Below are 23,522 nucleotides of genomic sequence, written 5' to 3' on the forward strand. Positions count from 1 at the left end.
TGGAGTCCACATGTGGTAAATTCAATTGATTGGACATGATGTGGAAAGGCACACACCTGTCTATATAAGGTCCCACAGTTGACACAGTGCATGTCAGAGAAAAAAACAAGCCGTAGAGTTTTGAGACAGGATTGTGTCGAGGCACAGATTTGGGGAAGGGTACCAAAACATCGTCTGCAGCATTGAAGGTCCCCAAGAACACAGTGGCCTCCAACATTCATAAATGGAAGAAATTTAGAACAACCAAGATTCTTCTTAGAGCTGACCGCCCGGCCAAACTGAGCAATCGGGGGAGAAATGCCTTGGTCAGGGATGTGACGTCTGGAGGAAACCTGGCACCATCCCTACGGTAAAGCATGGTGGTGCAGCATCATGCTGTGGGATATTTTTCGGCAACAGGGACTGGGAGACTAGTCAGGATCGAGGGAAAGATGAACGAAGCAATGTACAGAGAGATCCTTCAAGAAAACCTGCCCCAGAGCACTCAGGACCTCAGACTGGGGAGAAGGTTTACTTTCCAACAGGACAACGACCCTAAGCAAACAGCAAAGACAATGCAGGAGTGGCTTCGGGACAAGTCTCTGAATGTCCTTGAGTGGCCCAGCCAGACCCCAGACTTGAACCTGATCGAACATCTCTGGAGAGACCTGAAAATAGTTGTGCAGCGATGCTCCCCATCCAACCTGATAGAGCTTGAGAGGGTCTGCATAGAAGAATGTGAGAAACTCCCTAAATACAGGTGTGCCAAGCTTGTAGCATCATACCCAAGAAGACTTGTGGCTGTATTCGCTGCAAAAAGTGCTTCAACAAAGTACTGAGTAAAGGGTCTGAATACTTATGTAAATGTGATATTAGTTATTCAATTTGATTTATACATTAGCAAAAAAAAAAAGTGTTAACAAAAACTGTTTTTGCCTTGTTATTACGCGTTATTGTGTGTAGATTGATGAGGGGGAAAACGATTTAATCAATTTTAGAATTAACGCTATAATTTAACAAAATGCGAAAAAAGTCAAGGGGTCTGAATACTTTCCAAATGCACTAAATTAATAAAAATCATGACAGCTATGATGGACACTGGAAGTTTCTGTACAATTTTATAAATGCCTACAGATAATTTGTTAGTTCGACATGGTGGAATCTTTTTGTCTCTTTAAAATGAATGTACGAGAAATTATGGTGGAAATGCCTTTATGCGCAAATATTGATAAAATAACCATCTTATTGAAGTAAACTTGGAGTGACGCGATGATATGGTGTGTGGTCCAGCGACACTCGTGACACTATGCAGTTATTAGGCTACAGATTAAATAAATGATGAGGAATTTCACAGGGTGGTGAAAGTGCACGGTGATGAGCTTGATTCTCCTTTCCAATAAATATCAAGGGCCTTATTCTGGTGAGTGACATGATGATAGATGCTTGACTGCTGCTTGACAGATGAAAATATTCTCGCTCTTATCAATAATAATCTCATCAAGTAGACTAGTCTACCCGCACTGTATTTGCGAGCTGTTAGAAACTGCGCACATACCAACACCAGAGGAGGCACATTTGCTTTGTAACGCAATGGTGTGCGGCAAAACTATCCGTAGAGTTGAAAATGCGATGGAAACACATTGATCTTTAGATTTTTATCCAGTACATGAAAACTTAATCGAAAAAGTACATTTTGTGTGCACTGTGTCATCACACACTGATTTTTGTCTGCAAAAACAAGAGTAACACCACTGGTGGGAAAATCCACATATTTTCTTTATGCAGATTTTAGAATACTTGCAAGGAAAATCCGGACAATTGGATGGAAACCTAGCTATTCAGTCAATGTGTTTATCCTTTGCTGCTGCTCGAATGGACTTCTTCCCTTCTCTCACTTCCTTGTCTGCTCTCTCAAGAACTTCAAGGGGGGCAAGACTCAGTGGTGGGCCGTCAGGGCCAGCAAGGCCTTCTCTGCTGGCCTAAACATCATCAGAATATAATTTAAAAAATATATATTTTCCCACAAATATGTATTAAATTATTCCCCCGAGTAAGAGTTATACTCTTCATTTCATAGCTTTCCTCTTGGTTGCACTGCTTCCAGCCCCAGGTTGAGATTTGGAGGGCTGGTCTTTATGTTAGATCTTTTATCCAATCATATTCAGCCATCATGTGTTGCCAGGGATCTAAAATCTGCCCCCAGGCCTTCAGAATCAACAGTGCGGGCGCTTGTTGGTTAAAGTGAATGGAAATGAAAATTTATTGTCAACCAATCAGCTTTAGAGTTGGCTATTGTACAGAGGCAGGTCCTATATGGGCAGGTCTATGCAGAACCTCAGAACTAGGAAACTGAATTTGATAAACAATTTAATTTGCGTACTACTAAGCTGCTTTTTCATGTGGTTTATTCCTTCACAAACTCCATGAAAAGATGACCTCTTCCTAAATATTTAGTCGCATTATTAATTTTGTATATGGTTTTGTAGAAACACTCTCTGCTACAGAATGTCCCCTTTTAATTTGAAGGTATTTCCAAACGTATCTGTTTTACCGTTTAGAAATGAAAACACTATGTATCTAGGCCCCACATTTGAAGGTGTCAACTATTTGTACAAATTCAAATTTTGCAGTCACTTTAATGTCAATAAGAATACTTCTACATTAATGTGGATGCTACCATGACTATGGATACTCATGAATGAATTGTGAATAATAATGCGTTTGAAAGTAACAGATGCACAAAGATCATATCTTCAAAACACATGTAACCTTTCGCCATTGGCAATAACAGGGAAGATAAGCATTATACACTGTTCTTTGCTGATTATCTGTAATCATGGTAGCATCCACATGAATTTAGGTGTTCAGAAAAAAATAGATTGTATTCTTATTTACAATAAAGTGACTCTAAAATGACACAATACATTATTTACCATTCATTTATATTGGGCACAACATAATCCGCAACACAACCAAAACAAACTGCAAATGCATCCAACAAGTTTGTGGTCACATGCTTGTTGTCATTGCGTGCTATGAATGTGGGACCAAATACTAAACTTTTGACAAATTGAATACACTATAAGTGAATTTGTCCAAATACTTATGGAGTAAAGAGCCAAATTATTATTTTTTAGCTTCATGTCCAAATAAACAGTCTATGTCCTTTTTTCTATAGTTTGGGATTTCTGTGTTTGGCCTGGTATGGTTCTCAATCAGAGGCAGCTGTCAATCGGTGTCCCTGATTGAGAACCATACTTAGGCAGCCTGGTTTCACCTTTGAGTTGTGAGTGATTCTTTTCTGTTCTGTGTATTTGCTGCACCGTTCAGGACTGTTCTTTTTTTTTGTCGTTTTATTGTTTTTGTTCAAGTGTTCAGTATTCGTATTAAATACAATATGGACACCTACCACGCTGCGTATTGTCCTCACCTTCTTCAACCCACGACAGCCGTTACAGATACAGTGTGATATGCAGATACTTGACTTATTCCATATTTAGTTGTGTTACAGCCTGAATTCTAAATGGATTAAATATATTTGATTTCTCACCCATCTACACACAATACTCAAAAAATGACAGTGAAAACTTGTTTTTTGTTGATGTTGTGAACATGAAATACAGAAGTATCTAATTTACATAAGTATTCATACCCCCGAGTTTATACTTTGTAGATGCACCTTTGGCAATGATTACAGCTGTAAGTCTTTCTGGGTAAGTCTCTAAGAGCTTTCCACACCTGGATTGTGAAACATGTCCTATTATTATTTTCAAAATTCTTCAAGCTCTGTCAAATTGGTTGTTGATCATTGCTAGACAATCATTTTCAGTTCTTGCCATAGATTTTCAAGCAGATTTAAGTCAAAACTGTAACTGGGTCACTCAGGAACATTCACTGTCTTCTTGGTAAGCAACTCATTGGGTAGATTTGGCCTTGTGTTTTAGGTTATGGTCCTTCTGAATGGTGAATTAATCTCCCAGTGTCTGGTGGAAAGCAGACTGAACAAGGTTATCCTGTGCTAAGACCATTCCGTAAATTTTTTTATCCTGAAAAACTCCCGTCCTTAATTATTACAAGCATACCCTTAACATGATGCAGCCATCACTATGCCTGAAAATATGAAGAGTGGTACTCAGTAATGTGTTATATTGGATTTGCACCAAACATAAAACTTTGTATTTAGGACAAAAGTGAATTTCTTGAAAAAAACTTTGCAGTATTACTTTAGTGCCTTGTTCCAAACAGGATGCATATTTTGGAAATGTTTTATTTTGTACAGGAGTCTTTCTTTTCACTCTGTCATTCAGTTTTCTCCTATCACAGCTGTTAAACTCTAACTGTTTTCAAGTCATCATTGCCCTTATGGTACCATTTCCTGAGTGGTTTCCTTCCTCTCTGGCATCTGAGTTAGGAAGAACAACCTGTATCTTTCTAGTGACTGGGTGTATTGATACACCATCTAAAGTATAACTTCACCATGCTCAAAGGGATACTCAATGTCTGTTTTTTTCCCCCTCTCTTCTTTGTGAGGCATTGGAAAACCTCCCTGGTCTTTGTAGTTGAATCTGTGTTTGAAATTCACTGCTCGACTGAGGGTAGTACAGGGGGTAGGGTAGTACAGACTGTACAGATAATTGTATGTGTGGGGTACAGAGATGAGGTAAACATAAAAAATCATGTTAACACACTGTCATCGCACACAGAGTGAGTGCACATTTTTACTCCTGAACATATTTAGGATTGCCCTAACATATTGATTCAAGACATTTCAGCTTGTCATTTTTATTTAATTTGTCTCCTCACACCATCAGTAAATATGTCTGGTTTCTGACACTCATCTGAATGCAGAGATTCCATAGTAAGCACTACTTATCAGCTCTCAACCCACTTTTCACACGGGTTAATTACTAAACCCTCACATAGGCTACTTTAGACATATACACCGCTTGGGAAATTACAGTGTATGGAGTTACCATCAAATGAGCAGCTACAAAATATCTCTTAGCCCTCGCTCGTGTCTTGTGGCTGTGGTAAAATGTGTCGAACACTGATAGAGGCAGTGCTCTTCCCACGGGCGCCGAAGACGTGGATGTCGATTAAGGCAACCCCCTCGCACCTCTCTGATTCAGACGGGCTGGGTTAAATGCAGAAGACACATTTTCATTGGAGTACATTCAGTTGGACAACTGACTAGGTATCCCCCTTTTTCTTTGGATGTTGTGAACGACTGGTGAGTACAGCAGCAGCGTTGCTAGGCAACAGCACAGCGGAGAGGGGGGGGGGGGCTGGAGAGTGAGGGTAGGATGAGAGAGAGAGCTACTTCCTGGCTTCAGCCATCATCTAACTTGATTCTGTGACTTATCAGCCGTGCATTGTGGGTGTGACTGTGTGTGTCAGCCATCCATCATGCTGTGCTTGGCCAAGAAGACTACAGTACATCTGGCCGGTGATTGCTGCCTGTGTCCAACCGACTCTGGCTGTGTTGGATTCTCCCTGGTGATGACGGAGGGGGGTTCCCATCTGTTCTTATAACCAGGTCCAAACCAGTTGTCTACGGTTTTCAGGAATAGTTCACAACATGAACAGCACCTGATTATTCTCTTTGAACAACCCTTACAGTACAAATCAATAATGGATTTCAGTAACATCCAAGAGGATGAAAGATATGCATTGCTGGATATTCCATGATGATATACATGGTATTGAATTGTTGTGTGTAATTTAGCATTATTTTTAGAGAATAACTCAAAAATAATGAACAAAATAATGATTTGAATGTCAACGTCAAAACATCCTATTTTGGATTAAATTAAAATTTTAATTACATTTTGAATAACATATAAGCATCAGTACATCGACAAAGCCATAAAGCCCTCACAGCAAATATATGGATCAAAATCCCTTTCAATAATTATGCTGTTGAATTTTGTTTTACTGTCAGCGGTATGGCTTGTTGCTGTTGCAGACAATGATATGACCAGCAGTAAAGGACATTTGACTTGTGTTAAGCGCCCTCCAGTGTTGAAGAAGAGTCAAGACACCCAGAATAGCATATCAAATGCACTGACAAGTGCCACCAATTTGACAAGCTTAGCATCATTTAGTGAGGACACAACCCCCAGGGAAGTATCAAGGATCCATTAAACTATCATGCAAGTTAAGTAGAAGATTAAACAGTAGGTCAATTATAAAGTAAGTCAATCTTAAACTGACCTTGTGGCAAGGGCATGGCTTGCTTGTGTTGACAGCTAGTCCTGTACTGTTATTAATGAGGTCTAACACCTTCAACTAAAATAATAACAAGGCCACGACATGACAGGATGATGGGTGTCTGATACAACCCACCCACGGAGGAGCACAGTACATGCACTGAAGATTTCCTGTGTAGTTTGATATAGCACTGAGCACCACCCACTCACGCGACAGAGGTCACAAAGAAATTTCCATGCCCATGACACCAAGCTCATATGAAAGTGTGGGGGGAAACAGACAATGCATTTGTTTAGTGCTCATGTTTATTAGCCTACTGTGTAATAATTAGCTGACTTTTTTTTGGTGGAATTGTGGATCCAGCGAGTGTTCTTCAGAAACGCAAGTACTTTTTTCTTGAAACATACTTTAACTTTTACCAACACAGTTTACTTGATTTAGTCATAGTTAAGAATTGTAGCCGATAGTCACAGAATACAGACATCATCACACGGTGTTCATAAGTGTAAAAATATCTTGATAGTTTCAATTCGATGACTAAAATGTAAATCAGATAAAGAAATTCAAACAGCAACTTTTTACAATGGAAGCTATGATTGTATTGGTGAACTACGGCATGATAAGTCAATCAAGCAGAGGATAGGATGAGAAATATCTTCTGTAAAACATCAACAGTGATAATATCTGACTGTGAACACTTTCACCATAGGTTCCATAATCAGCAAAGGAAAGCAGAAGTAAACTCTCCCACTGGCTCTGTCACCTATAAGCTCATTTTTATTATCCAACCTGAAACAATGAATACATCTGTTGGAGATTTCCCTGGCAACTGCAGTACCCCAGCAGACTACCAGTTCTACCTCTTCCCAGCTGTCTACAGTCTGGTGATGGCACTGGGCCTGCCAGGAAACGTGGGAGCCCTCTACATGTTCATCTTCAAGATCACTCCCCGCACCTCATCTAACGTGTACGTGATCAACCTGGCCCTCGCCGATACCGCCATCCTCTGCACCCTGCCCTTCAAGATCCACTACTTCCTCAACAGAAACGACTGGGTATTCGGAGACATGGCTTGCCGCATTACAGGAACAGTGTTCTTCGCCAACATCTACATCAGCATCGCCTTCATGACCTGTATCTGTGTGGATCGATACACGGCCGTCGCCCATCCTCACATCTATCTGAGGCTCCGGAACTCGTGTTATACTGTAGTGGTGAGTGTGGCGGTGTGGGTGGTGGCGGGAGTGGCTGTTCTGTCCTTCATCCGAGTGGGACCTCTGGACAGCAAACCTGGCGGAGGTCGCCCCCAGCGCCGTAGCTGCTTTGAGAACTTTTCAAAGCACGAGTGGGACAGGCGTGTGGCGCCGTACAGCTTATTCAGTCTCGTCTTCGGCTCGCTACTGCCCTCTGTGGTCATCCTGGTGTGTTACCCTCTGGTGGCACGGCGCATCGCTCTCATCCGGACCAACACGGCCCGCGGAGCACTGAGGGTCATCTACACCATCCTGGCTATCACCCTGCTCTGCTTCCTGCCGTACCATGTGGTTCACTTCCTGCACCTGCTCCGCCGTCAAGGGGCCATCCACCACTGTCCCTATGCCAATGCCATCTACAATGCCCGGCAGGTGACTCTGGCTCTGGTCAGCCTCAACAGCTGTCTGGACCCCCTGCTCTACTACTTCACCACTAGTCGCTGTAAGTGGAGTCCCTCCATGGCCAGGTTCAGATGGATTTGGGCCAGGAGGAATAGTGGGCTCTATACCATTGCTGTGGGACAGTAAATGGTTTAGATAAACTAGCTCCAACTGTATCCAATCAGCTAATGTAATTGTATGCTTTTTATATTCTACTCACAAACTCTGAAGCCAATTGATGAAGCAATTTCTTTGCCATCGTAAACCACCAACCTTTGCATACATGTAGAGTTGAAGTTGGAAGTTTACATACACCTTAGCCAAATACATTTAAACTCAGTTTTTCACAATTCATGACATTTAATCCTAGAAAAATTCCCTGTCTTAGGTCAGTTAGGATCACCACTTTATTTTAAGAATGTGAACTGTCAGAATAATAGTAGAGAGAATGATTTATTTCAGATTTTCTTTCATCACATTCCCAGTGGGTCAGAAGCACAAAGTAGATGTCCTAACCGACTTGCCAAAACTATAGTTTGTTAACAAGACATTTGTGGAGTGGTTGAACAACGAGTTTTAATGACTCCAACGTAAGTGTATGTAAACTTCCGACTTCAACTGTATATATTCAAGCTTTGAACAATAGACATACGAACCTTTACAGAAAGCTACACTGAACAATGGGATCATATTGAAGACAATCGCGATGGAAGTCCTTTCTTCAGCAGAGTAGACAGAAAGCTCCCCAGATCTTCATCCTACAAATAAAGCCAGGTTGACATCATTTGGATTGAAATAAACTCTCTGAGAATGTGATGGAGTAGTTTGACTTGTGATTAGTACATCTACTCTATCAGGAAACATACTAACCTAAAGTGTATTTTGATCATATCATTGACATTTACATAGTGTTTATCTAAAAAGGGTTAGATTCGAAAAGGTTCTGGCTTGTGGTCGCTACATGTACTGCTGTAGCTAGATGTTTTTGGTCAAATAAAAAGAAGTGCGTCACAGGATATGGCCACGGTGACTCAAGTTATAGAAACCCCAGGACTCTTTAAGGTTGTGGGCTGCACCATAATGTGTATAGTGCAACAGGGTTCAGTTAGCACCGTAAGCACACTCCAAAGCTTGAACTGCCTCCAATCACATCGCTTTTCAGTGGCGCAACTGGCTAGTACGTTGTCGAACAGACGGTCACGCGTGTTTGCGATGCAGACCCTGGTTCGAGCCATGTATGGACAGTGTACCCAGACACTGTGGTCTGGCACAATAACAGTCATTTACAACACTCGTCCTCCTTACCTGATAGCTCTTCAGCTGAAGAGCCTGGGAGGTGCTGGATGGTGTAACCTTTCAGTAGACAAGAACAGAGGCAATACAGAGAGAAATGGGAGAATGAATCATTCATATTGGTCCTCTTACTGTAACTTTTTTTTGTGATACATGTATACTTTTCTTTGCTCAAGACATAGAACAAACGTTGTACATTTTATGCCCAAGCTTTACCCAAATAAGAATAAAAATGGTCAACTTTGTCTTTTTAATTTTTTAAAATTTATTTCACCTTTATTTAACCAGGTAGGCTAGTTGAGAACAAGTTCTCATTTGCAACTGCGACCTGGCCAAGATAAAGCATAGCAGTGTGAACAGACAACACGGAGTTACACATGGAGTAAACAATTAACAAGTCAATAACACAGTAGAAAAAAAAAAAAGTCTATATACATCGTGTAAAAGGCATGAGGAGGTAGGCGAATGATTACAATTTTGCAGATTAACACTGGAGTGATAAATGATCAGATGGTCATGTACAGGTAGAGATATTGGTGTGCAAAAGAGCAGAAAAGTAAATAAATAAAAACAGTATGGGGATGAGGTAGGTAAAAATGGGTGGGCTATTTACCGATAGACTATGTACAGCTGCAGCGATTGGTTAGCTGCTCAGATAGCAGATGTTTGAAGTTGGTGAGGGAGATAAAAGTCTCCAACTTCAGCGATTTTTGCAATTCGTTCCAGTCACAGGCAGCAGAGAACTGGAACGAAAGGCCAAATGAGGTGTTGGCTTTAGGGATGATCAGTGAGATACACCTGCTGGAGTGCGTGCTACGGATGGGTGTTGCCATCGTGACCAGTGAACTGAGATAAGGCGGAGCTTTACCTAGCATGGAATTGTAGATGACCTGGAGCCAGTGGGTCTGGCGACGAATATGTAGCGAGGGCCAGCCGACTAGAGCATACAAGTCGCAGGTGGTGGGTGGTATAAGGTGCTTTAGTGACAAAACGGATGGCACTGTGATAAACTGCATCCAGTTTGCTGAGTAGAGTGTTGGAAGCAATTTTGTAGATGACATCGCCGAAGTCGAGGATCGGTAGGATAGTCAGTTTTACTAGGGTAAGTTTGGCGGCGTGAGTGAAGGAGGCTTTGTTGCGGAATAGAAAGCCGACTCTTGATTTGATTTTCGATTGGAGATGTTTGATATGAGTCTGGAAGGAGAGTTTACAGTCTAGCCAGACACCTAGGTACTTATAGATGTCCACATATTCAAGGTCGGAACCATCCAGGGTGGTGATGCTGGTCAGGCGTGCGGGTGCAGGCAGCGAACGGTTGAAAAGCATGCATTTGGTTTTACTAGCGTTTAAGAGCAGTTGGAGGCCACGGAAGGAGTGCTGTATGGCATTGAAGCTCGTTTGGAGGTTAGATAGCACAGTGTCCAAGGATGGGCCGGAAGTATATAGAATGGTGTCGTCTGCGTAGAGGTGGATCAGGGAATCGCCCGCAGCAAGAGCAACATCATTGATATATACAGAGAAAAGAGTCGGCCCGAGGATTGAACCCTGTGGCACCCCCATAGAGACTGCCAGAGGACCGGACAACATGCACTCCGATTTGACACACTGAACTCTGTCTGCAAAGTAATTGGTGAACCAGGCAAGGCAGTCATCCGAAAAACCGAGGCCTTACTGTACCTATTGAGGTGTGTGTGGATCCTGATGGGGGTGTCGGGGTCACTGTGCGCGTCGTGGGGCTGCACTCGGCATGTGAAGCGGAGCTGGTGCACGTTGAGGCCCAGCTCATTAAGAGCTTGCTCTGGAGAGACCAGCCGAAGACTCTACACCCAGGGAGAGCAGGGGAACAAATGGGGGAGAAGTGAACCAAGGGCAATAATAGGACAAAAACTTGCAAGGCCAAAGGCAGAGTATAAAACACCCTGAATTACAAACACTAGCAACTGGTCATCTAAATTGTTAAGGTTTTAAAAACAATTGTAATAAATGCAACATTCTTGGACAATGCATGAAGATACTCCAAACTATTCAAATTTTTGTCATCTATCAGATATTGACTGAATTCTAGCACATAAAACATTTTACTGGTAAGTACAAATAATGAATGGAATTCAGTGATTCGGGTGGGAATTCAGGTATTCAATTCACTCTCAAATGTTACTTCTTTTTGTCTTAGAATGCACTCATGTATACTTTTTCTTATTGAATCAGGTCTTTTTTGTGTGTGTGTTAAAAATCAGGATATTTGTGTCTCATCTGAATAAATACATTGCTAAATTAACATAAAGGGGAGGAACATGGCTACAAACACCAAACAACATTTGCTCTGTCTACACTACCTGCACTCGCATGTGCGGTCTAGACTGCCTCATTTATTAGTTGTCACATTCTCTTGCATAATTCAACAACTGTGTCAATAACAGGATACCCTCAGATTAAAATTCAACACACGTGGCTCTAGGTTACACCTATCTAAACATATTTTACATTATTATGTCTGATCTCACAAACATCACTATAATCCAAGTGTTCATTTTCGGACGTTTCATTTCAGTGCATCGACTGTATTAAATAACTTTTTACAAATCCACAAACAATGAACACCGATCACAATAAATGGATAATACCCGGGCTGTTCAATGGGGAGAAAACCTTTTTCTCCCCACTGCGAAATGTGAACTTGTCTAATAAGAAGACTGTTGTTTTCTGTTGCAAAACATTTCGCTGTGCCCTACTACTAAACACTACCCAGAGCTCCTCAAACATGTAGCACACACTGCAATTCTATATCCTTTTCTCTAAACCCCTGACATTCTTGATACAGTTAGGGTTACAAGGACATCCTGGTGTCACTCCCTGAACTGCTCGATCTTCAAGAACTTGAAGAACTCCATCTTCTTGCCTGGCCTCTCCGTGCACCAGCAGCATGTTGCGAGGCTCTGCCATGCGGAAGAGCTGCATGATGCCCTTAGCGTCTGCATGGGCGCTGAACGACATGTACTCCACCTGCAGGGGTCACAGACAGAGGACAAACTCAGCAGGTTGACTCACCGATCTCAATTTCAACGTATCCATTTGATATCTATTACTGCAGTAACATCATGATTATACATAAAGTTCAATATAACCTCATCTTGTATTAGAGTTTATGTCTATTTTCCATCTCCAGTTTCTTTTGACCATTCAGGATCTTGTGTCAGTCTGATGGTGCCTTGCACACAATACCCAGTCATGATCTGATAAACATAAAATGAAAAGTAGGATTGTTTTTCTCCCCAACTTCGCAGAAATGGGTATTTACTTCAGCTCTGTAATCTACATCAAACGTAAATTAATAGCCCAGAATTTATTTGCTTAAATCAATGAACACAACAGGAACTTGCTAGAGAGAGGCTTCTATTTCCTTAATGTGCACGGCGTTTTCTCCTTCGCGTGGTAATTATTTTAATTCCAGCATCCACTTCCAGCATTTTAATACATTTCTTCATATCCTGCACTAATGTGTTCTTATTTACACACTTTGTCATGTTTGTCTTAGTATGGCTAAAAAAAATAAAAACACTTTCCCATGACAGAAAATTGATTCTTTACTTTCACTGTGCATTTTCTGGCAGTTCTTACTTTTGCCAGTAGAGTGTGATTGGCCAATTTCTGGGGGTCTTTACCCCAGAAATAGGCTTTTTGTGTTTGCCAGTTAGTTAGAAAGATCTGTCACTCTCATTGAAATCAAGTCTAAGAAGTGGTAGATCTGTTCAATGTGTGCTATGTCTATGCTTCCTATGTCTATACTTCCTGTTCTTAAGTTTCGGATTTGCATCTTTTACTTTCGGTTTTGTACACCAGCTTCAAACACATTAATAAATATATTTCACACCGGTGTAAATGGTACAATGATTCTCTACACTATACTTGCTAATTTTGTCACAAACTGAGATTAGACAAACTATTAGAATTTTTGCAACCAGGAAACGGCAGAGCAATTTCTGCATAAGGCACCTTTAATGTAACAAATCAAACATTAAACCAATTGATTGTAATTCATGATAACCTCGTAAACAGTTAATTTAGACCCGGTAGCTATTTTAGACTCGCCATTTAATTGAAGTTATGGTATAGATCTTTTTATTTAAAAAAAATTGTTTTATTTTTCTCCACAATTTTGTGGTATCCAATTGGTAGTTACAGTCTTGGCTCATCGCTGCAACTCCTGTACGGACTCGGAGAGGCGAAGGTCGAGAGCCATGCATCCTCCGAAACACGACCTAACCAAGCCGCACTGCTTCTTAACACAATGCCCGCTTAACCCGGGAAGCCAGCCACACCAATGTGTCTGAGGAAACACCGTAATCTGTCCACCGTGTCAGCGCGCATGCGCCCGGCCCGCCACAGGAGTCGCTAGAGCGCAATGGGACAAGGACATCCCTGCCGGCCAAACCCTCCCCTAACTCGGACTACGCTGGGCCAATTGTGCGCCGCCACATGGGTCTCCCGGTTGTGGCCGGCTGTAACAGAGCCTGGACTCGAACCAGGATCTCTAGTGGCACAGCTAACACCTGCGATGCAGTGCCTTAGACCACTGCGCCTCTCGGGAGGCTTATGGTATAGATCTTAAATGGGACTCTCCATATTCTTCTCGTTGCCAGCGCACTTCTTGAAAATCTGTAGAGACTGACCAGCATGCAACATTCCTGACCAACATGGAACACACATTTTTCAGTAGTGATATTTCAATAATTTCATTTAGAAAGTCGCACACTATCTGCTCCAACACAATTTAATGGATAAACCTAATAATAACAGGTCTACAGTGACTATGTAGAATATTCACTGGGGTAAGAAGAATAGTATCTATAATGGACAAATTATTGGAATTGTCTGTATCTAAAGCATATCAATGCCTAAACATACATTCAACTTTTACAACTGTAAAGTAATGTTATAGTAGTAGCATACAAAAATATGATGTTTCTGCCCCATTGGTCCTTGGTTGTCTGCGTAGGAGCGATCAAAGGCCTTGATGTGTTTGAACTCAAACGTGTTTCTCTGTTCAAAGGTTTTTCTGATCGGTCCAGGTGATGAAGAGTTTGTAGAGGTGATTGGCTTTCTCTGTGAGCCCTGTGGAGAAGTAGATGGGGGGCCTTCATGTTCATCCGCTCCCCTTGGAAGGAGAGGAGAGTGTTACTGTGAAATCATTTTCTGAATTGCCTAACGCCAAATCAACACACAATTAATGGCATCTTAACAAATGGACACTATGATCACAATACTAATTGAACTGGCAAATTAAACTCGGAATCAAAACCTTACCAGAATGTTTCCAATAGAATGCACAGTTCCTGAGCTCTTCCCAGGGCAAAGACTGGTATCAGAACCTGAGAGCACAACATTTCCTCCATTAGTTCTAGAGAGACAGAATTAGCTAAAGGGACAGAAGAAACCTGTGTGGTGGTCCTCACCTTTCCTCCTCTCTCCACTGTCTCATGTACTTTCTTCAGGAAGTCCCTTTCCCGGAGTCACGGGAGGTGGTGGCGTAGGTAGACTCTGAGATGAGGATGTCAGGCCGACCCTTATCAAACCACGCAGCCCTATGACAACACAGAATGGAAATGGTTTATTATACTGTAGAACACATAAGCATGGATCTAAATAATTTGAGCAAAACCAAACCTCATTTACAGTACCACACGTTTAGTTGACTAATTGTGTTTAAAATGGGAAATGAGAATGTTGTAAAATGTTGTTGACCTTGAAAACATAACTTCAGAATGATTAAATTACTAATATGTTGTTGATTTACAATTTTAGGAACTGTTGAAAAACATCCTCTACCAGTCAGTTGAGTTGCCCATTAACGGAATGCTATTAAGTCAAAGCTAGAGATAACGGACAATGGAGAAATATTATGGGATTTTTAAAATCTGTGCAAATCCAAAAATCCTTTCAAATCCATATCATTATTCACTGTATGACTGTTATCTTCAATATGTTTCATAATATCATTCAGTACATGTAATTGTACTGGTACTTTAAGCATATAAACTGAAAACATAAATTTACATGCATTCTAATATTCATATTTTTACACGTATCATATTTTATTAATATTTGATATCAGTCCTAACTTCCATTGTAAGTTAATGAAGCAGACATAATGTTAAAAGCATGTATAATTTTTTAGATGACTGAAAAAGTCTGCAAATTTCAGTACAAAATTAGTTTACGCTAATTGGGCAACAACTAACAACAAGTACATTTAATTGATTGGGCATGATTTGGAAAACCACACAGCTGTCTATATAAGGTCCCACAGTTGACAGTGCATGTCAGAGCAAAAACCAAGCCCTGAGGTCAAAGGAAACATCTGTAGAGCTCCGAGACAGGATTTGGTCAAGGCACAGATCTGGGGAAGGGTACCAAAAAATGTCTGCAGCATTGAAGGTCCCCAAGACCACAGTGGCCTACATCATTCTTAAATGTAAGAAGTTTGGAACCACCAAGACTCTCCCTAGAGCCGGTCGCCTGGCCAAACTTAGAAATTGGGGGAGAATGGCCTTGGTCAGGGAGGTAACCAAGAACCCGACGGTCACTCTGACAGAGCTCCAGAGTTCCTCTGAGGAGATGGGAAAACCTTCCAGAACCACCTCTGCAGCACTCCACCAATCAGGCCTTTATGGTAGAGTGGCCAGATGGAAGCTATTCCTCAGAAAAAGGCACATTACAGCCCGCTTGGAGTTTGCCTACAGGCACCTAAAGGACTCTCAGACCATGAGAAACAAGGTTCTCCGGTCTGATGAAACTAAGATTGAACTCTTCGGCCTGAATGCCAAGCGTCACGTCTGGAGGAAATCTGTTACCATCCCTATGTTGAAGCATGGTGGTGGCAGCATCATGCTGTGGGGATGTTTTTCAGCGGCAGGGACTGGGCGACTAGTCAGGATCGAGGCAAAGATGAACAGAGCAAAGTACAGAGAGATCCTTCATGAAAACCTGCTCCAGAGCACTCAGGACCTCATATTGGGGCAAAGGTTCACCTTCGGGACAAGTCTCAATATCCTTGAGTGGCCTAGCCAGTGCCTGGACTGCAAAATAGCTGTGTAACGACGCTCCCAATCTAACCTGACAGAGTTTGAGAGGATCTGCAGAGAAGAATGAGAGAAACCCCCCAAATGCAGGTGTGCCCAGAAGACTCAAGGCTGTAATCGCTGCCAAAAGTGCTTCAACAAATACTGAGTAAAGGGTCTGAATGGGGTATTGTGTGTAGATTGATAAGAAAAAAACGATTTAATCCATTTTACGATAAGGCTGTAACGTAACAAAATGTGGAAAAAGTCAAGGGGTCTGAATACTTTCTGAATGCACTGTATTCAATATTTTGTTATAGCCTGGATGAAAAATGCATTTTAAAAAATGATCCCCCAGCCATCTACACACAATGTCAAAGTGAAAACATGTTTTAGAAAAAAAAACATTTTTGTATTGAAAGTTAAATACAGAAATCTCTAAATTACATAAGCATTCACACCCCTGAGTCAACACGTGCTAGAATCACCTTTGGCAGCGATTACAGCTGTGAGTATTTGTGGGTAAGTCTCTAAGAGCTGGGCTGTACAATATTTGCACATTCTTAAAATAATTATTCAAACTCTGTCTAGTTGGTTGTTGATCATTGCAAGACAGCCATTTTCAAGTCTTACTATAGATTTTCAAACCGTTTGAAGTCAAAACTGTAACTAGGCCACTCAGATACATTCAATGTCATCTTGGTAAGCAACTCCGGTGTATATTTGGCATTGTGTTTTAGGTTATTGTCCTTCGGAAAGGTGAATTTGTCTCCCAGTGTCTGTTGGTAAGCAGACTGAACCAGGTTTTCCTCTAGGATTTTGCCTATGTTTAACTCTATTCCGTATATATTTTTATCCCCCCATAAAAACCCAGTCCTTCCCGATGACAAGCACACCCCTAACATGATGCAGCTACCATCACGCTTGAAAATATGAAGAGTAATACTCAGTGATGTGTTGGATTTGCCCCAAACATAACACTTTGTATTCAGGAAACAAAGTTAATTTCTTTGCCACATTCTTTGCAGTTTACTTTAGTGCCTTATTGCAAACAAGTTCTGGAATATGTTTTATTATATACAGACTTCCTTCTTTTCACTGTGTAATTTATACTGAACAAAAATATAAACAAAACATGTAAAATGTTGGTCCCATGTTTCATGAGCTGAAATAAAGATCCTATACAAAAATAATATTTCTCGCAAATTTTAAGAACAAATTAGTTTACATCCCTGTCATTGAGCATTTCTCCTTTGCCAAGACAATTCACCCACCTGACAGGTGTGGTACAGGGGCTTGCAAAAGTATTCTCCCCCACGGCATTGTTCCTATTTAGTTGCCTTACAACCTGGAATTAAAATAGATTTTTGGGGGGTTTGAATCATTTGATGTACACAACATGCCTACCACTTTGAAGATGCAAAGGGGGGGGGGTGAAACAAACAAGAAACAAGACAAAACAACAGAAAACTTGAGTGTATACGGCTTAAAGTGGTCCTATGGACAGATACTCCAATCTCCGCTGTGGAGCTTTGCAGCTCAGGGTTATCTTTGGTCTCTTTGTTGCCTCTCTGATTAATGCCCTCCTTGCCTGGTCCGTGAGTTTTGGTGGGCGACCCTCTCAAACATAAGAGGATAAAAAAAACTAAAGAAAACAATAGAACTGAAAGACTATAAAAGCACCCTGAGGCAAAGCAAAGCTAAAAAGTTGTGTTTTAAGAGCTATTTTAAATATGTCCACAGTTTCTGTCCCACTCAGGTTCTCTGGCAGACTATTCCAGAGTCTGGGTGCATAGTAATTAAAGGCTGTCTCTCCATGCCTCTTTGTCCTAGGCTTTTAGATAGTTAGAAGGCCAGTGCCAGAGGATTTGAAGGACCTACTGGGTACATAACTCAAAAGCATGTCTGATATGTATTGGGGTGCACAATCGTGGATGGATTTAAAAACCAATGGATGAATCTTAAAATGTACTCTAGAACTCACAGGCAGCCAGTGCAGAGACTTTAAAACAAATGTAATGTGTGTTCTTTGTATGGTCTTGGCCAGTACCCGTGCTGCAGCATTCTGTATGTTTTGCAGTTGACCAATGGCTTTCTTGGGACCAGACAGGAGAGCATTAAAGTAGTCAAGTCTGCTTGTAATAAAAGTGTGGATGAGTCCCTCTGTATCAGCCTGAGAGAGAAACATCCGCACCTTGGCAATGTTAATCAGGTGGTAAAAAGCTATTTTGGTCACATTCCTAATGTGTCTTAATCACACACACATCCCTGCCCACGAAGGTTCTGGACAGAGGCTGGCAACACGATAACACCAATAGGAGGAACAGACTCAGCTCTTGCCTAGCAACAGCGACTGATTATATTTCTAGGATAAACAAGGACTCCGCCTAATTGGAAGGTATAAACATATGCTTGCGTGAATTGTGTGTCTGCTTTTCTAGCTGCAACACTCAGTGTGGTGAATAAATCTACACTGAACTTTGCAGCTCAGACTCTCCTAAGGGAGGTGATTCCATAATGGCAGAATCAATGTTGTCATACTATCAGAAAATGACCCACGCCTTGCAGTGTGTGTATACACAGGTAAGAGTAGCACACGAGCAACGGAACCCCAGGAGATAACCGCGAGCACGGCCTGAGTCTGGGGGACCGAGTGTACATCAAAGTCCACCAAGTGGGTGTGTTTGGAGAATAAACGCTGGTCCGGACCCCAAACGGTACCCCTCACCGCGCCTACAGAGGTGAAAACCACAGCCTCTCCCTGGTGGATCCATACTTCTCATATGAAATGAGATCTGTTCTGACTAATGGGTAAGCTGGAAGAAGAGCTGGAGAAAAGGAGACTGGAGAGTAGCTGTTATGTTAAGAAAAGTGTTGTCCTAACAGCATCCGTGTAGTGATAACCGTATTCCTAGCAGTAGTGATTTAGGGGAACAATGATAATTACTGCATTTCAATGCCAGTACAATGGATAGGAGAGTGGACAGATGAGAGGGTGCATTGGGTGAGAAGTGCTGTTAATGTCACAGGTGCGAAGCAGAACATTAATCACTGTGGACATGTTGTGTGGGTTGTTCTAGGAGAGTAAAAAACAAACCAGTACTCCGAGGGTGGGTTCTGCCCCGGTCGGAGTCGTTGTGTTGCAGAAATGGATCTGGAGAGAGCAGAACGGCACTTCATGTCTGAAGAACTAGATGAGACCGTCCCTCCTACTGTACCTGCGGCAACACCGCCCTGCTGTGGAGGAAGCGGTGAAAATGACACTCTTGAAACCATATGCTTTCACATCCTCCTCGAGAGAAGGGAGCAGGAAACCCACCCCAGACATGTCATAGATGTTCAGCCTTCTGAGAGTAGCTCAGGGCTGAGTAGTCAAAAGAATGTTTGTTCCCCAAATGCCGATAGTGTATCAAGTTAAAGATGGAAACACAGACTCTCTTTGGGGGAAGCTTCTCCTACCCAATAAAATTCTGTGCTGGGATAACACAACTCTAAGAAACATGTTAACCGAGCAATACGCTAACAAAACTACAATTGTAGTGAAATTCGTTGATCAAATCAAATCATTAGTCACATGCACCGAATACAACAGTTGTAGTCGTTACAGTGAAATGCTTACTTACGAGCCGCTAAACAATCCCCTTACGAGCCCCTAAATTGACCAATATGTGCGAGCAAAACACTACTGGCAGCATCATTTTGGAACAGACGGTTATCTAATGGAAGAGCCTAGAAGCAGATAAACAATCTTATGGGGTGTTAGACTCAGACACGGGTGAACAGGCGATAACAGCACCTTCCAACCACGGTGAAGTGTTCACCAAGGCACTAGTGGTGAATGACAAACCTATAAGAGAAGTGAATGTCACTCAAATTGAATTCATTACGAGTTTCGACTAGCAGCGTGAATAGATTCACCGTGTCATTGATAGTGACTGCAGTTGTGGAGGGTGGAAGTGTAAAAGGGATAGCCAAATCTGTTCGAGATGCAGTAGTAACCACATGGTCATGGACTAAGGGACACATTATGTGGATAGTTGAATATACAGCTTGGGCAATGCTAGACAAAATTGTTATCTTAATGGAAGGGGCCTTATTTTACCATGCCATCAAAACCTTAATGTTAAAGCCATACATATGGCTTTCCAGACTACATGGTGCAATTAAGTAATTACAAAACTCGTAGTTTGCTATGACACCCAAGTACGAGAACGAAGGAGAGGGAGCGAGTGTGTTCTCTCTAATGATCTGAAGGGAAGTCTGGGGTAACGTGTGAGGGAAACCAATAGAGTCCCATTTTCACAGAGCCCAGCAGAAGATCTAACATCCCATTGGCTTGGAACAGATCGGGTAGGTGGTCCTTGCCCCAAACTAATTCTCATCAAGGGTGGTGTGAAATTATTAACACGCATTTTCTTTCTCTGCTCAAGTCATTGTGTTTTATAGGTGGTGTGGAACATGCGAGTGATCGCTGGTCCAGAGGGAGGACTTTTGAGCCTGTTTTAAGTCGGGTGTACGCTACGTGATTTTGGCCCTGGTTTCGCTGTCCCAAGAAAAGTTTTTTGGGGTATTGTGGGAGCAAAACTCATGACTATGATTACATTTGCGTTATTAGCAGCATCTAGGCTGTCCACTTTGAAGAGCTGAGACAGAATAAGGAATGGAACATATAGGACCAGGGCCCCGCTACCATTATAACATATAAGGCTGTCAGATGTGGGCGTTAACAAGCAAGAACTGAGATGGAAAGATAATGGTGGAGAAAGGTCAAGGGAGGCTATTTTCATATAGAGGGAGGGGACTCTATATGTTATGAAAAGACAGAATACTTTTAAGGCAGGACTCTGTAATATAAGAATTTAGTATTTTCCATGGAAGGGCTCAGCTCTGTTAGTCTAAATTGAATTCACAAGTTCCGGTATCTGTGTAAATATTTGACTCTGTCACGGCAGATTTCCTCCTCTGAAGAGGTGAAACAAGGATCGGAACAATATGCGGCGTGGTAAGTGTCCATGGTAATTAATAAGAAAACTCAACATGAACACAAATACAAAACAACAAAGTGAACTAGCAACAAAACAGTCCCGTGTGGCACAAACACAGGAAACAATCACCCACAAAATACCCAAAGAACATGGCTGCCTAAATATGGTTCCCAATCAGAGACAACGATAAGTACCTGCCTCTAATTGAGAACCAATCTAGGCAACCATAGACTTACATAAACACCTAGAAAGGAAACAGCCCCATAAACATACAAAACCCTAGACAAGACAAAACACATACATCACCCATGTCACACCCTGACCTAACCAAAATAACAAGGAAAACAAAGAACACTAAGGTCAGGGTGTCACAGTACCCCCCCCCCAAAGGTGCGGACTCCTGGCCGCACACCTAAACCCATAGGGGAAGGTCTGGGTGGGCGTCTGTCCACTGTGGCGGCTCTGGCACGGGACGTGGACCCCACCATAGTCTTAGTCTGTTTTTGTGGCCTCCTACGAACAGCGACCATCACCGCCGACCCTGACCTGGGAACCCTAATAAATGGGCCCACAGGACTGAGGGGCGGCTCCGGACAGGCGGGGAGACTCCGGCGGCTCCGGACAGGCGGGAGACTCTGGCGGCTCTGGACAGATGTAAGGCTCTGGCGGCGCTGGACAGACAAGGCGCACTGTGGGCCTGGTGCGTGGTGCCGGCACTGGTGGTACTGGGCCGAGGACACGCACCTCAGGACGAGTGCGAGGAGTACTGGGCTCTAGACACGCACAGGAAGCCTGGTGCGGGGGGCTGCCACCGGAGGGCTGGTGTGTGTAGGTTTCATTGGATAGACCGGACCGTGCAGGCGCACTGGAGCTCTTGAGCACCGAGCCTGCCCAACCTTACCTGGCTCGATGCCCACTCTAGCCCGGCTGATATGACAGCATGGAATGTGCCTGCCCGGTCCCTCTGCACTCCGGTAAGCACAGTGCAGGTCTCCACAGCATAACACGTGTGCCCTGCCCGGTCTAGGACTTCCTCCCAAGTCCATTTCTCTAAATATTGCTGCCTCTCCTGCTGCTGCTGCTGCCTCTCCTGCTGCTGCCTGATACCATGGAAAGGAACACATACATCACCCATGTCACACCCTGACCTAACCAAAATAACAAGGAAAACAAAGAACACTAAGGTCAGAGTGTGACAGACTCAATATTTTCCACAACAGTATCTGTACTTTACTACTTATATTTTTTACAACTTTTACTTCACTACACTCCTAATGAAAATAATGTACTTTTTACTCCACACATTTTCCCTGACACCCAAAAGTACTGGTTACATTTTGAAAGCTTAGCAAGACAGAAAAATGGTCCAATTCACACACTTACCAAGAGAACATCCCTGGTCATCCCTACTGCCTCTGACCTGGGAGACTCACTAAACACACGTTTCGTTTGTAAATGATGTCTGAGTGTTGGTGTGTTCCCCTGTCGATCCGGAAGAAAAAAAAACAATAGTGCAAATCCTGTCTCTAACATAGATGGTTCACAAGTTAGACTATTTACTCTGAGAATTTAGCATGGTTAGAGTGAATAGAATGTCAATATGACCATGGTCAAAAAGTGGTCACTGCTCAATAGAACTCTGCTACTGCTCTGCGGCCAGAACAGTGCCAACTTCAAAAATCAACTGACAAGCTAGCTAGTGCCTGCAGGTTCCTGTGTGATAACATTTGGGGTTTTCTAAATTAAATTAAATACAAAACAAATTGGGTCTATGTATTTATTGATTTATAAAGCTAAATAGACTGAATTTCCATATCTACCCTCCCCGAAGACAATCGGTCTAGTTGATTGGCCCAAACTGTGGAAATGCCTCATAATGTTACTACCTCCCAATGCCGAAAATGGAAGAGATACAACCAAGAGCAGGGCAGTTTAAACTACCAACGGTCACAACAAACTTAGGTTCTTATTTCACTCAACACGGTTAAGTACAAGCATATTAAGGTTATAAAATGGTAGAGAAGAATCTAATGATTAGTTGAATGTGATTCATAATGACATAGGGCAATGAAAACTACGTTTAGACATTCATTTATTAGCACCCTCTTGAATTGCACAGGGCGGGGTCGAGACCCAGGGTCTCGAGCTTGATGACGAGCTTGGAGGGTACTATGGTGTTGAATGCCGAGCTGTAGTCGATGAACAGCATTCTCACATAGGTATTCCTCTTGTCCAGATGGGTCAGGGCAGTGTGCAGTGTGGTTGAGATTGCATCGTCTGTGGACCTATTTGGGCGGTAAGCAAATTGGAGTGGGTCTAGGGTGTCAGGTAGGGTGGAGGTGATATGGTCCTTGACTAGTCAC

General features: G+C 42.4%; 1 protein-coding gene and 1 pseudogene across 1 annotated transcript; one reads left to right on the plus strand and one right to left on the minus strand.

Annotated features, from left to right (window-relative positions):
* The first annotated feature begins 6,986 nt into the window (after positions 1–6,986).
* LOC112221409 (lysophosphatidic acid receptor 6) lies at positions 6,987–8,232 on the plus strand. Its single transcript, XM_024383558.2, has one exon. The coding sequence runs from the start codon at positions 6,987–6,989 to the stop codon at positions 7,968–7,970; it is 984 nt and encodes a 327-aa protein (XP_024239326.1). The 3' UTR covers positions 7,971–8,232.
* A 2,555-nt stretch (positions 8,233–10,787) lies between these two features.
* LOC112221518 lies at positions 10,788–22,294 on the minus strand (annotated as a pseudogene).
* Between the last annotated feature and the right edge of the window lie 1,228 nt (positions 22,295–23,522).

Source organism: Oncorhynchus tshawytscha, linkage group LG22 (genome assembly GCF_018296145.1).
Source record: "Oncorhynchus tshawytscha isolate Ot180627B linkage group LG22, Otsh_v2.0, whole genome shotgun sequence".
Classification (NCBI taxonomy): Eukaryota; Metazoa; Chordata; class Actinopteri; order Salmoniformes; family Salmonidae; genus Oncorhynchus; species Oncorhynchus tshawytscha.